This window comes from Vipera berus (assembly GCF_964194415.1).
Source record: "Vipera berus genome assembly, chromosome: 9".
NCBI lineage: Eukaryota > Metazoa > Chordata > Lepidosauria > Squamata > Viperidae > Vipera > Vipera berus.
Window position 1 is genome coordinate 21268169 of NC_138212.1, and position 12554 is coordinate 21280722.

Consider the following 12554-nt stretch of genomic DNA (forward strand, 5'->3'; position numbering starts at 1 on the left):
TTCTGGGAGTTGAAGTCCACGAGTCATAAAAGAGCCAAGGTTGCCTACCACTGGTATAGGGTTTCCTGACTGAGCAGGGGGTTGGACTAGATGACCTTCAAGGTCCCTCCCAACTTTATTATTATTATTATTATTATTATTATTATTATTATTATTATTATTATTATTATTATTATTATTATTATTATTATTATGTGGACAAAGACAGGCAGAGTCCCATAGCCTGAAGGTTTTCAGGTTCCCCAACAGTGATGGGAAAGAAACTGTTTGAAAGCCAACCTTCTGTTCCACTCATTTATTTCAGAATGACGCTAACTGGAAAAACATCCCGTGGATTTTGCAGCAAAGCCTGGAGCCATTACAGAACCCTGAATAGTCTGAATACAAAATTCAGAAGCACCAAAGCAGTTTTGAGCCTCTCCTACTCTAAGTCTCCTCTTTGAATGGTGCAGGAGTATGAATGGATTTCCAGACAACATTGCAGACTACGGGAATCATTTGCGCTTCAGTTTGAGATGCAGAAAACACAGACTCTCCCCCAACAGCCTGAGCTGGTCTTCAACAGTGAAGGGACCCAGGGCAGAAAACATCCTGCAGCCAAGAAGGCTCCACACACATTTGCACTACTCAGGTGACCTTGAGGACACAGATAAACCTCCAAGTGGCCTCAACAACTGGCTAAAAGAATGCAAATGACCTTCCATTCCCCACCATCCAGTCAAAGTCAAAGTTTCTTGGATGAGAAGGGAAACAGAAATAAAATAGACCCAAATTCTTTAAAGCACATGAGTGCTTAGAATCACTTGGGCAATTGAGATTGCTTAGATGATTGTTCTTAATGTTTTAAGGCGTTTAGTTGTATAGGTTTAATATGGTCTTATATGTTGTTTTAACTGATTTTGACCGGGAGCTGCCAAGACTTGGTGAGAAAATGGGCAGCTAGATAAATGTTTTCAATAAATAAAATATTAACCAGATAAATAAATAAATAAACTTACTTATTTGGTTGCTCCCGACTAATGATGGCACCTCAAGTAGCGATGATTCCTAAAAATAATATACCACCAGGAGATTTACTGTATTGAGCTTTTAATTTTTAGCCCCACCAGTTGACATCTATGATAAAGTCAATGAAGCTTTCAGCTTTAATAATATTTACTGTATGGAACCCTTAGTCCAGGGGTCTTCAAACGAGGCCCTTTTATGACTTGTGGACTTCAACTCCTAGAATTCCTCAGCCAGGCGTGCCTGGCTGAGGAATTCTGGGAGTTGAAGTCCACAAGTCATGAAAGGGCCACGTTTGAAGACCCCTGCCTTAGTCAATGGAGCTGCTGTACCAAGAGGAAGACAGTTTGCTACAGGTAGACTTTGACTTATGACCACAGCTGATAATTGAGTTACACCAGATTTTACATCATATTTTTGCCACAGTTGTTAAGTGAATCATGCAATCATTAAGCAAATCCAGCTTCCCCCATTAACTTTGTCAGAAGCTGGCTGTCAGATCCACTAGCGTGTCCTGCCATTCTGTGGAAAAGGGGGGGAAGAGGGGGGAGGAGGAATGTTTGCTAGCATCCCTCACATACTTTCACTTTGCTGTAACTGCTTGGGAATTAGGGAGGGGGATTGTCTTAGGAGACAGAGCAGACTCCTTCTCAGCTGGTTCCAAGGCTGCCATGCCCTGAGAGTGCCCTGTTATCTACCCAGCACCTCAGCATTCTCAAAACAACCTTGTGGCCACACATTGGCTGCCGGTTGTCTGGTTGGGGGGGGGGGGTTGGGGAAGTGAAAGAATTGCTTTGTGCTTTGCGCAGGACCTTCAGATTCTACCTGACTTTTCTGTAACCACTTTCTCTCAGTAAAAGTGCTTTTGATTCAACTCAATGGAGTCAAGAATTTTACTTTCCTGGGGGACCAGCTGGGGCAGGCCCTTACACTGGCTGGGAAGGTTGCAAATACTAATCACATGACCCTGGGACACTGTAACCATTATAAATGCATGCTGGTTTTGATTACGTGACCATAGGGATGCTGCAACTGATGTGTGAGGACATCTGTAAGTCATTTTTTTAGTGCTGTTGTAAGTTCAAATAGCTTACAAATGGTTGTGAATTGAGAACTACTGGTAACAATATCAGCGGAAATGTTAATACCAAGTAATGTTGCGTGTAGGATGATAAGAGTCAAAAGGGAACTTGGAAATATCCGGATGCCTTTTGCAAGGTTATCGCCACTATCTCTGACCAATTATACAGAATCCAAGGAATTTCACCATATATTATACAACATGAATGCAAACCCTTTGTTAAAAAATTTGGTTGATCTGCTGCTGCTTTTTTGCTCTTGGGGGGCGCAGCAAGCAAAATCAAAAACCAAATCAGCACAAAAAGTTGTAAATACATTAAAATAATAATAAATATTGAAACCAACTAAGAACTGAACTTCTGGTGATATCTATATAACTTCACTGCAACGGAAACCCCCAATGCCGCAGAAGGCCTCCAGGGCAGAAGGATGGGTTTCTGACTAGAACACATCTTCACAAGGACCTCTCCTTCAGATCTTAACCATTCAATTGGGGGGAGGGGTGTGTAACCCTTGAGAGGGCCTCCTCAGGGTGCCACCGGTCAGAGAATGTCGGCTGGTGACCCCCAGGGGGAGAGCATTCTCGGTGGGTGCGCCAATCCTTTGGAACCGCTTACCAGCTGAAATCCGGATGGCCCCCGACCTTCGCTCATTCCGGTGTGATCTAAAAACTTATCTATTCCAACAAGCCGGCCTGGCCTGATGGATTTGGGTTTTAAAATTTTCTCACTTTATTGCTTTATTGTATTCTTACTTTATTGCTCTGTACACCGCCCTGAGTCCTCCGGGAGAAGGGCGGTATATAAAACAAATAAATAAATAAATAAATATCTCTTCCTTCAAACTTAAGGGAATTGCCTACAGCAATGCTCAGTTGGTTGCCCTTGCCTGAACACTACCGTCTACTCACAATGATTTCTTCACATGCCACGTCTATTTCTACTTCTCTGTATATCTCTACAATTCCTTTGTGGGTGAATTTTTCAGAGCAACGCCTCGGCATTTCTCGCTCCTCTTTCTCAATCATCTCCAGTTCCTGCAAGCAACAGAATGACACAGACGTAGCTCCACGTACCGTAGGAGGGCCATTTCACACATGACTCCCATCTCAGATCTGTACCTTTGAATGTCAAGATGGTGACAAAGCAGCCGCTTCTGAAATAAGCTCCTGGCTTGTGACAGGCCTTAGCATTTTTCAGTGGCGTAGCGTGGGGGGTGCAGGGGGGGCCGGCCGCACCGGGCGCAACATCTGGGGGGGCGCACTCGCACTGAGCTACTCGGTAGCCACCGAGGCTCTGTGTCATTTCTGTCCGCGCCGCGGGCTGCGAAGAGGCGGGGCGGGGCCAGGCCGCCAACATACACGCCGCCCAGTGACAGGCGGCGCACGCGGGCCCAACCAGGAGAGGCCCCCTGCTGCAGAGGCCCTCCCCCTCTCCCGGCCCCCGCCCCCTCCCGTGTCTCCTTCATCCGCTCCGGGAGAGCGAGCCAGAAAGGGTAGTGGACGGACGGACGGGCGTGCGGGAGGGCGGCGGCAGGGTGACTTTGGATTCCAGTTCCGCGAAGGAAGAAACTGGGGTCCCTTCTTTCTCAACGCACCGGACTGCTCCAGAATAAGAGCCTTCCTTAAAAGTCACCCGGTTCGGCTCCGTGATAGCCGGCGAGCTTGAATGCAGCGGCTCTTGCAGGTCGGAGCCCCGCCCAGCCGCCCTCGAGAGGGACCCGGAAGCATCCCGCATGCGCACGACTCTTCTTGGAAAGTCTACGCCGCTGCGGGGCGCGTCTTTTCAGCAGTGCCGTGACGTCACCGCCCGCCCACCCCTCTATTTCCGCTTCCGGTTGCCTTGCCCCGCCCCGGGTGCTGACAACCCACGCTATGCCACTGGCATTTTTGGCTTTACCCGACACCCCCCAAAATGCCACTCAAGAGCATGAAAAGAACCCAGATTAGCACCAGCAACGATAGTAAAGGTAAAGGTAAAGGTTCCCCCGCGCATGTGTGCTAGTCGTTTCCGACTCTAGGGGCTGGTGCTCATCTCCGTTTCAAAGCCGAAGAGCCAGCACTTGTCCGAGGACGTCTCCGTGGTCATGTGGCCGGCATGACTAGACGCCAAAGGCACACGGAACGCTGTTACCTTCCCACCGTAGTGTTCCCTATTTTTCTACTTGCATTTTTACGTGCTTTCAAACTGCTAGGTTGGCAGAAGCTGGGACGAGTAACAGGCGCTCACTCTGTTACATTATCAGTGCATGTTCTAATATAAGAGAGTACGGCATCTGTGTATGCATTCAGGTCTTGGTCTTCCAATACACTCCAGTCAGTGGTTTCAAAGCAGTCCTGCAACTGGCTGAGAGCACCCACTGGCCAGGTTTTGACCCTTTTCGTGACTGCCTGAGTTCTTTTGCTGAGAGGGACATACTTTGGGCACAACAGGAGTGAAAGATGGTCGGATGGGGGAGAGGGAAAGCTCTGTATGCTTGTTTCATATTAGAATACACGTGGTCTAAAGTGTTCTTTAAGACGTTATGACAAGTGCCTCAATTTGAATGAGGATTATGTCAAAAAGTAATGTAATGTCGTAGTGTTCTAATGTGTCTAATAAAAGTTCTGTACCTGCGACTGTGTGTCATTGATAACTAAACGGAGGTTTATTTCCAAATTGCCCTCGTATATCACTAAACCTTTCCAGGAGGCTTGCCTTCTGTCTGCAGAAATACAGGTAGTCCTTGACTTACGACCACAGTTGAGCCCAAAATTTCTGTTGCTAACTGAGACATTTGTTAAGTGAGTTTTGCCCCATTTTATGACCTTTCTTGCCACAATTAAGAGAATCATTGCAGTTGTTAATAACACAGTTGTTAAGCGAATTTGGCTTCCCCACTGCTTATCGGAAAGTCGCAAGAGGTGATCACATGACCCCAGGACACTACAGCCGTCATAAATATGAATCAATTGCTGAATTTTGTCTGAATTTTGATCACGTGACTATGGGAATGCTACAATGGTCATAAGGAGTGGTGGGATTCAGCTGGTTCATGCCAGTTTGGCAGAACTGGTAGCTAATTTTTTGTTGCCCAGGCCCAGAATGGACTTCCGGAAGCGGCATCCACACAGAGAATCAGTTGTTCACCAATTTGAATCCCACCACTCCTTCTTTCCTTCCTTCCTTCCTTCCTTCCTTCCTTCCTTCCTTCCTTCCTTCCTTCCTTCCTTCCTTCCTTCCTTCCTTCCTTCGGTGGGATTCAGGCAATTCGCCCCACTTCAGCAGAACCGGTAGCTAATTTTTTGTTACCCAGGCCCAGAATGGACTTCCGGAAGCGGCATCCACACAGAGAATCAGTTGTTCACATATTTGAATCCCACCACTGGTCATAAGTCACTTTTTTCAGAGTCGTTGTAACTCTGAATGGTCACTAAATGAACGGTTGTAAGTCGAGGACTACCTGTATCGATTTTTAAGGGTGGGATATAAATGGAATTAAAATAAATAAATAAATAAATAAACTCAAGGAGGTGAAGATTTTCAACACACCTTCCCCCTTCTATTGGGGGTAAGAGTCACTTGAAAGTAAGATGGCGGGGGGGGGGGGTATAAACTTAATAAAACAAACAAACGTGGTTACCAATATTAACTTTTGCAGGTGGGGGAAATAAGACTGGATTTGTACCCGCAGCAAATTCTTACCCTTCCAAATATGTTAATCGAGCTGAAAAGGGCAGGGAACTCAACTCACGTGTTTGTTCTTCTTGGCTCTCCACTCTGCTAGTTCCTTGGAGGCCATCTCTAAAGAGCTCATCTGAACTAATTTCCTTGGGGTGATTTTTCGAAGCATCAACTTGTGGAAGAGCTGAGAGAAACGCAAGCAAAAGATGTTTTGCACAAGAGCTGTAATTAAAAGAATAGCTGAACTAAAGCCTCCTTATTTTCCTTCTCGTCAAAGAGTGCAAGAAACCAGCAATGCTTTTGAAACAAATACCGTAGTCATTTAGATTGCAAACCAGGATCTGTGATACAATACTCTAGCAAGCTGACCGGGTCTGCCAGTCTCTCACTGCATTCTCTCTTGATTTCTCCAATTCAAAATGGATAAACTTCTTTCTTTCAAATCAGTGGGCAGGCCCCCCATATAGGCATCTCACCATCCACTGACAGTAAGTCTTTTCTATCCCATGAATTGCCTTTATCTCGTCCCCAGCCCACAAAATAGCCTTAAGTTCTGCTTAGCTGTAGAAGCGTTAAGGTAATATTCACTACTTATTCCAGCACTGATCAAGGATGGTCTCCCAATAATGTCAAGATTTGTTGCCTTCATCACCTGTATAACCTTCCAGGAAGGACTGGGAGGTGAGTCAATGTCAGTCTTCACAACCATTTGTTTAATGTTTGAAAGTTTTATTTATTTATTCAATTGACATGTCACCCATCTCACGCTAAAAAGCACTGCAGATACAATGGCGTTGAAAAAAATGAATTACAACTGATCCTAACAGGATCCTTGCAGTGTCCCTGCAGTTTACATGATCAGAATTTGGGCACTTGGCAACCGACATGTATTTATGATGGTTGCAACATCCTGGGATTATGTTATTGCCATTTGTAGCTTCCCAGCTGGTTTCTGAGAAGCAAAGTCCATGGAAGAAGTCAGATTTGCTTAACAACTGCATGATTCTCTGTAGCAAAGAAGAACATAAAAATCAGGCGAGACTCATTTAATTAACATATAGTTTAAAGATAAAAATTTTGGTCCCAATTGTGATCCTAAGTCAAGGACTATCTGTAGAGGCAGTATATGGATCAACAAGGGTGAAAGCAAATTTTATGCTTGTACAGCTTTCTGGCAACTCAAGGACGAATACATATTACCGGTAGTCCTTGTTTAGCAACCACAGTTGGAACCGGCAACTTAGTCATTAAGCAAAGCGGTTGTTAAGTAGAGTTATAAGAGTGCTGTACAGTTCTACTTCAGCTATTCTTTGCTTTACAGACTTGCAAAGGTCATAAATGCAAGGACTGGCCATAAAGTTACTTTTTCATCCCTGTCATAACTGTGAGCAGTCACTAAACACAGAAGTTGCTAAATGAAGTTGCTACCTGTACTATCCCTAAGTGCAGAATTAAGCCCAAGAATTGCACGAAAAGCTTGTTTGAAACCTTACCTAAATCACAAATCTAGCAGAATTTGGAGGAGCCGTAAGCCACTAAACTGCAGCCTCCTTGTCCTCCCTTTTATACAGGTAATCCCTGAGTTACGAGGGTTCACTTAACACTCATTCAAAGTTACATGATAAACGCCCCCTAGTGCTTACAAGCAAGTCCCAAAATTATGAATATTGCAGCACCACGGCAGTCGTTCGCCCTTACGAGCGACCGCAGTGGCACTGCAGCATTCACCCTGGTTATTCCCTCCCTCCCCCCCCCACCCCCATCCCGTGTCACCCTAGGCACCAGGCCTTCAATACTCAACCTTCGAAGATTTGAGATTCTTCACTTTCTTGGCTGCCCCAGGCCTTCGGTGCGTTCACAAAGAATGGAGGCCTAAAATAATGCAAGATCACGCAAGATCAGTGGGACACGATCTCACGCTATTGATCTCGTGTGATCTCATGGTACTTTAGGCCTCCGTTCTCTGCAACAAAAAATGGAACCGAAGCCGGGGGATGCTTTTGCAGCCCTCCGGCAGCCTGATCTGGGCACCGGAGGCCTTCTCCAGCCCGCTGCCGCCCAGATCTGAGGCCGGGGGACACTTCTATGGCCCTCTGGCAGCCCGATCCAGGCGCTGGATGCCTTCTCAGGCCACTGAAGGACTGCAGAAGTGTCCCGTGGCCTCAGATCCGGGTGGCAACAGCCTGGAGAAGGTGTCCAGTGCCTGGATCACACCGCCGGAGGGCCACGGAAGCATCCCGCAGCCTCAAATCCGGGCAGTAGCAGGAACCGCAGCAGAGAGGAGACGGATCGTTCTAGGTGAGTCCGGCACAGCAGGAAGAGAAGGGGAAGCATGAGGTATCTTAGTGGGTCGGGAAGGCCTTGGGGGCCTGTTCCCTCACTAGGCCCTCCATGGCCTTCCCCAGCCTGAGATACCTCATATTCACTTGCCGCGTGCATCTTAACGAGCAAGGGAGTGATCTTATTCAAGGTACAAGATTCACTCCCACAAGTTTTCGAGTTACGAGCGGAATGGGCGGGCTCCATTACACTTGTAACTCGGGGACTACCTGTACTATACTAAATAAAAACTGGGCAAGAATAATTTATAATTTATCTTATAAATTATCATTTATCTTAATTATTAATTAGTCTTACAATTTATAAGAAAAATTTATCCTGCTCACTAGATATTTGGTTTAAAAGTACCCTTATTGGTTAAATGTAATTTTAAATGGAACAAAAAAATGAATGACAGCCCAGGATGGTAATAAAGCAAGCTACACTTTGAGTTCCTTGCTTATTTATTTATTTATTTATTTTTGGGACTTATATGCCGCCCTATCTCCCAAAGGACTCAGGGCGGCTTACAACAATAAAAAACAGCAGTACAAAAATTAAAAAAATGAATTAAATAACAGCCCCAAAATAAATTAACTACAGTTAAAAATTAAAACATATTTAAAAACCCATCATCAATCCAGGTCAGCCTGATGGAAGAGAAAAGTTTTGAGGTCGCGGCGAAAGGACCGGAGGTCCGGGGCCATCCGAAGCTCAAGGGGAAGCTGGTTCCAAAGGGCTGGTGCTCCCACAGAGAAGGCCCTCCCCCTGGGGGTCGCCAGCCGACATTGTCTGGCCGACGGCACCCTGAGGAGGCCCTCTCTGTGTGAGCGCACTGGGCAATGGGAAGTCGTCCCCGGTAGCAGACGGTCCTGCAAATATCCCGGGCCTAAGCCATGTAGGGCTTTAAAGGTAAGTACCAGCACCTTAAATCTCGCCCGGAAGACAACTTCATAGTTAAGATTCTCTTTAATGTTTTCAAATGAATAATGAGGCAATTTAGCTTGCATTTTTTGTATATCTAACCTGGTTGTCTGCTGATTTCAGATTGAAGAGCAGACTGCGATACTTGTTTTTGTAAAGCCGATCCACACAGCCAAAGTGCCTGAATATCTCCATCTCCACTTTCTTTGCTATTTTTGATGCGATATTTTTCTGCACATCCAGGTCAGGGCAAACATTCAGCCTGAAATACAGAGGCAGGATATAAGTTGGTCTAAACCAGTCAATCGCTCGCACCAAACAACATTTAGGCCATTTAGAATGCTGTTCGCTTAAGACTTTTCAATTAAACGCATTATTTAAAGATACTGGAAAATACCAAGGAAAATTATTTGCTTTGGAGTTCCAGGAATCAGACAAGAGGCCAACTCAAGCTATCACTCTATCCTGAAGGGTGCTGGATGAATGTTGGCGGTCCTCATTCTCTTAATCTAGCTCAAAAATTATATTCATGAGGAAAGGAAGCTACCTATACTATCCCATGTAAGTAAAGCAAATGGGACTTCCAATTGCCACCATCACAAAGAGGGTCTGTGTTAGCAAAACAGAAACATAGAAGGAATGTTTGCTAATTCAAGCATCCTTGAAGTGTCTGGTTCTCAGTAAGCTTTTGTCAAAATTTCGATCACAACTGATAGGCTTCTTTGTATCAAGACAATAATTCTTTCTTGAAGACAGTAACAATATAATCTCCAGTGCACACTGCTAAATAAGTACGTTCTGCAGTTTGAGCCTCGATAATTGGTTTGGGGTCCTGCATTTGATTCCACACATCAATTAATTTTTAATTACATTTTTTTTATCAAATTTGAATTCCAATTTGATTAATAATGGTAATTAAAAATAATTTAATTTGTCCCCCTCCTGTATACCAAGGATATCCAGCCATGATAACCTACCTTTTCTGGAGGGCTTCTGTCAAGGCTTCCATCACCTTCACGCGACTTTGCTCTTGAGAGAGCCACGACCGAGGCATTGGCTTGGGAGTCTTTTTTTGTGCTGCCTTCCGTTTTGTTCTGCAGTCTTTTAAAATAATAGGAAATACTTGAGACAATAGAACAGAGGGATTTGCAAAAGGAAATTTTAGGAAGGCCTACTATTACTTCGTTGCTAAGAACTCTACTCTCTTCCAATTTGTATGTATGCACTTAGTACAATAGAAGAATGCTTCCCTAACAGTTCAAAAATTTTTTTTAAAAAAAGCTTCATTCTCATCCTTCCAATTAGTTTAATGAAATTTGCCTCAGATATCTTGTATGAAGACAGGTACCAGTTCAAAAACTCTTAATTATCAACCCAGATTCAAAAATAAAAATCATTGCAGAATTAAATCAGAGAATTAGGGGGGAACAATTTAGACCTTGGCACTCGTTTATTTTCGAGTAATAAAAAAAAGAACTTGCTGTAAAGCTGCATTTTTCAAACTGGCAACTTTAAGATAGATGGACATAGACTCCCAGAATTCCTCAGGCACAATGCTGGCTGGGGAATTCTGGGAGTTGAAGTCCACACGTTTTAAACTGGCCAAGTTTAAAGAAATGTAAAGAAATCAGAACAGGAATTCAAATTACCAGACTGTCAGGGGGAAAAACTTAGCAAAGACAAGAAGCTGCACACCACAAACATCTCACTTTTAAGAATCAGAGGTTTATTAAATTTTTAGAACAAACAATCAGTACTTACATACCATAACCCAGGGATCCCCAACCTATGGTCTGTGGCCCGGGATTGGGCCTCAGGCTCTTGGCCAGCAGGCTGCGTAAATGGCTGGCCTGTGTGCGCACGCAAGAGCGTGCATTTCCCCCACTTGCGCTAGCACCCACAGCCTCATTTGTGCAGGTACGAATGGGGATGCTAGCCCAGGGTGGGTGTCTGCAGCCCGTTTGTGCATGTACTGCTAGCCCAGGTGGTTTGCTGCTAGCCACCGTGGGGGTTGCGCGGATGTTCACGCATGCGCACAGTGCCAGCACATACCACATGCGTGAATGGAGCTGCTAGTGCCACACCAGTGTGCATGGCCCTGTGCGTGCGCATGCACACACACCACTTTTGAAGCTGTAGTCCTCAAGCCGGAAAGTTTGGAGACTCTGCCATAACCCATTGCAATGAGGAGGGACAGCTTGTGGCCAATTGGCCCCGACCCTTTGTTCTGTCATTCTTTTATACCTTAAAACTACAAACACATGATCGCTGAGATTCCAATAATAACTAAATTAGTTCCTTGTTCTTTCTTCTGACCACATCTTTCCACACTGCCGTTTCCACACATGTCATTGTGAAATCTACGTGCCGTTGCAAAAACAGTTCCTTAATTCACATACATTCTAGTTTCAGGTTCTATACATATGAAGAAATAGACAGATTTGCAAAAGCATAATGTTTCAGAAAGGTCACAGTTCTGGTTACAGATATATTTTTGCACTAGGCACAGGGCCTTAACCTAATAAATACATTTGATCACATTATTACCTATCAAGGATACTTCAAAAGATATCAGTGAATATTATTTTTCTCTTACAATTCCAAATCAAAAAAGATTCAAAAGAGAAATTGTTGAGCTTGTTATCAGAAGCATCTTTTCATTCCGCTTCGATTTTCCTGGCCTTCTCTTTTTTCCTGGAAATTCCAAGGTTTGCTTTCAAGGTCTGGGAACTAGGATTAATCACGTATCTCTTTGTCTATATGACATGAAGATGTGGATTATAATTTTTCTGGCTTGGCAGCTCGCAGGCTGCCATTCACCTCCAGTGCAGTTACTAATGCTTTTTACAAGATATCAGCCCTGAATTTAAATCACACAGAATTTTGTATTTTTCCATATATACTTCTAACTGATTCTACAAATAAAACAGGAGTTTAAAATATCCACCAAATGAAATGCATAACCCATAACCCAGATATTCTCCAGAGCCTGTCAGATTTCAAGATTTTACAGGACATGATGAGCACTCCTGAATTCTTGCTGACATTGCAATAAAACATTCTAGCAAGAAGGATTTTATCTTCTTCATAGCTCCTTCTTCAGGGAAGCTGTTTCACCAACAGCTGCCCCTCCTATTCCTCCCTCAACATCACATATACATATACATATACATATACATATACATATACATATACACATACACATATACATATACATATACATATACATATACATATACATATACATATACATATACATATACATATACATATACATATACATATACAGTACATACATATACATATACATATACTGTATATAAAAGGTAAAGGTAAAGGTTCCCCCGCACATGCGTGCTAGTCGATTCCAACTCTAGGAGCCGGTGCTCATCTCCGTTTCAAAGCCGAAGAGCCAGCACTTGTCTGAGGACGTCTCCGTGGTCATGTGGCCGACAATACCCAATGGCGTACTGATGAACATCCTATTCCCAGGATGGTGGGGAACGGCAGAAGGTGCACAAACAGAGGGCCGTATCGTCACCGGGAGTGTCATCTCCGCTCTGT

The 12554-nt window shown here is 44.3% G+C and overlaps 1 protein-coding gene across 11 annotated transcripts in view; it reads right to left on the reverse strand.

Moving 5' to 3' along the window:
• Positions 1-12554, reverse strand: part of SPOCD1 (SPOC domain containing 1) — a 52182-nt gene that overhangs the window by 19298 nt on the left and 20330 nt on the right. For 9 of the 11 annotated variants that reach the window (XM_081334925.1, XM_081334927.1, XM_081334926.1 and 6 more), the window contains exons 6-10: positions 9968-10091; positions 9093-9252; positions 5818-5931; positions 2996-3121; positions 999-1047 (exon numbers count right to left, since the gene is read on the reverse strand). In XM_081334925.1, coding sequence (XP_081191051.1) covers positions 999-1047; positions 2996-3121; positions 5818-5931; positions 9093-9252; positions 9968-10091 — 573 coding nt within the window. The remainder of the gene's footprint in view (positions 1-998; positions 1048-2995; positions 3122-5817; positions 5932-9092; positions 9253-9967; positions 10092-12554) is intronic. The other 2 variants (XM_081334928.1, XM_081334929.1) reach the window with 2 other exon arrangements.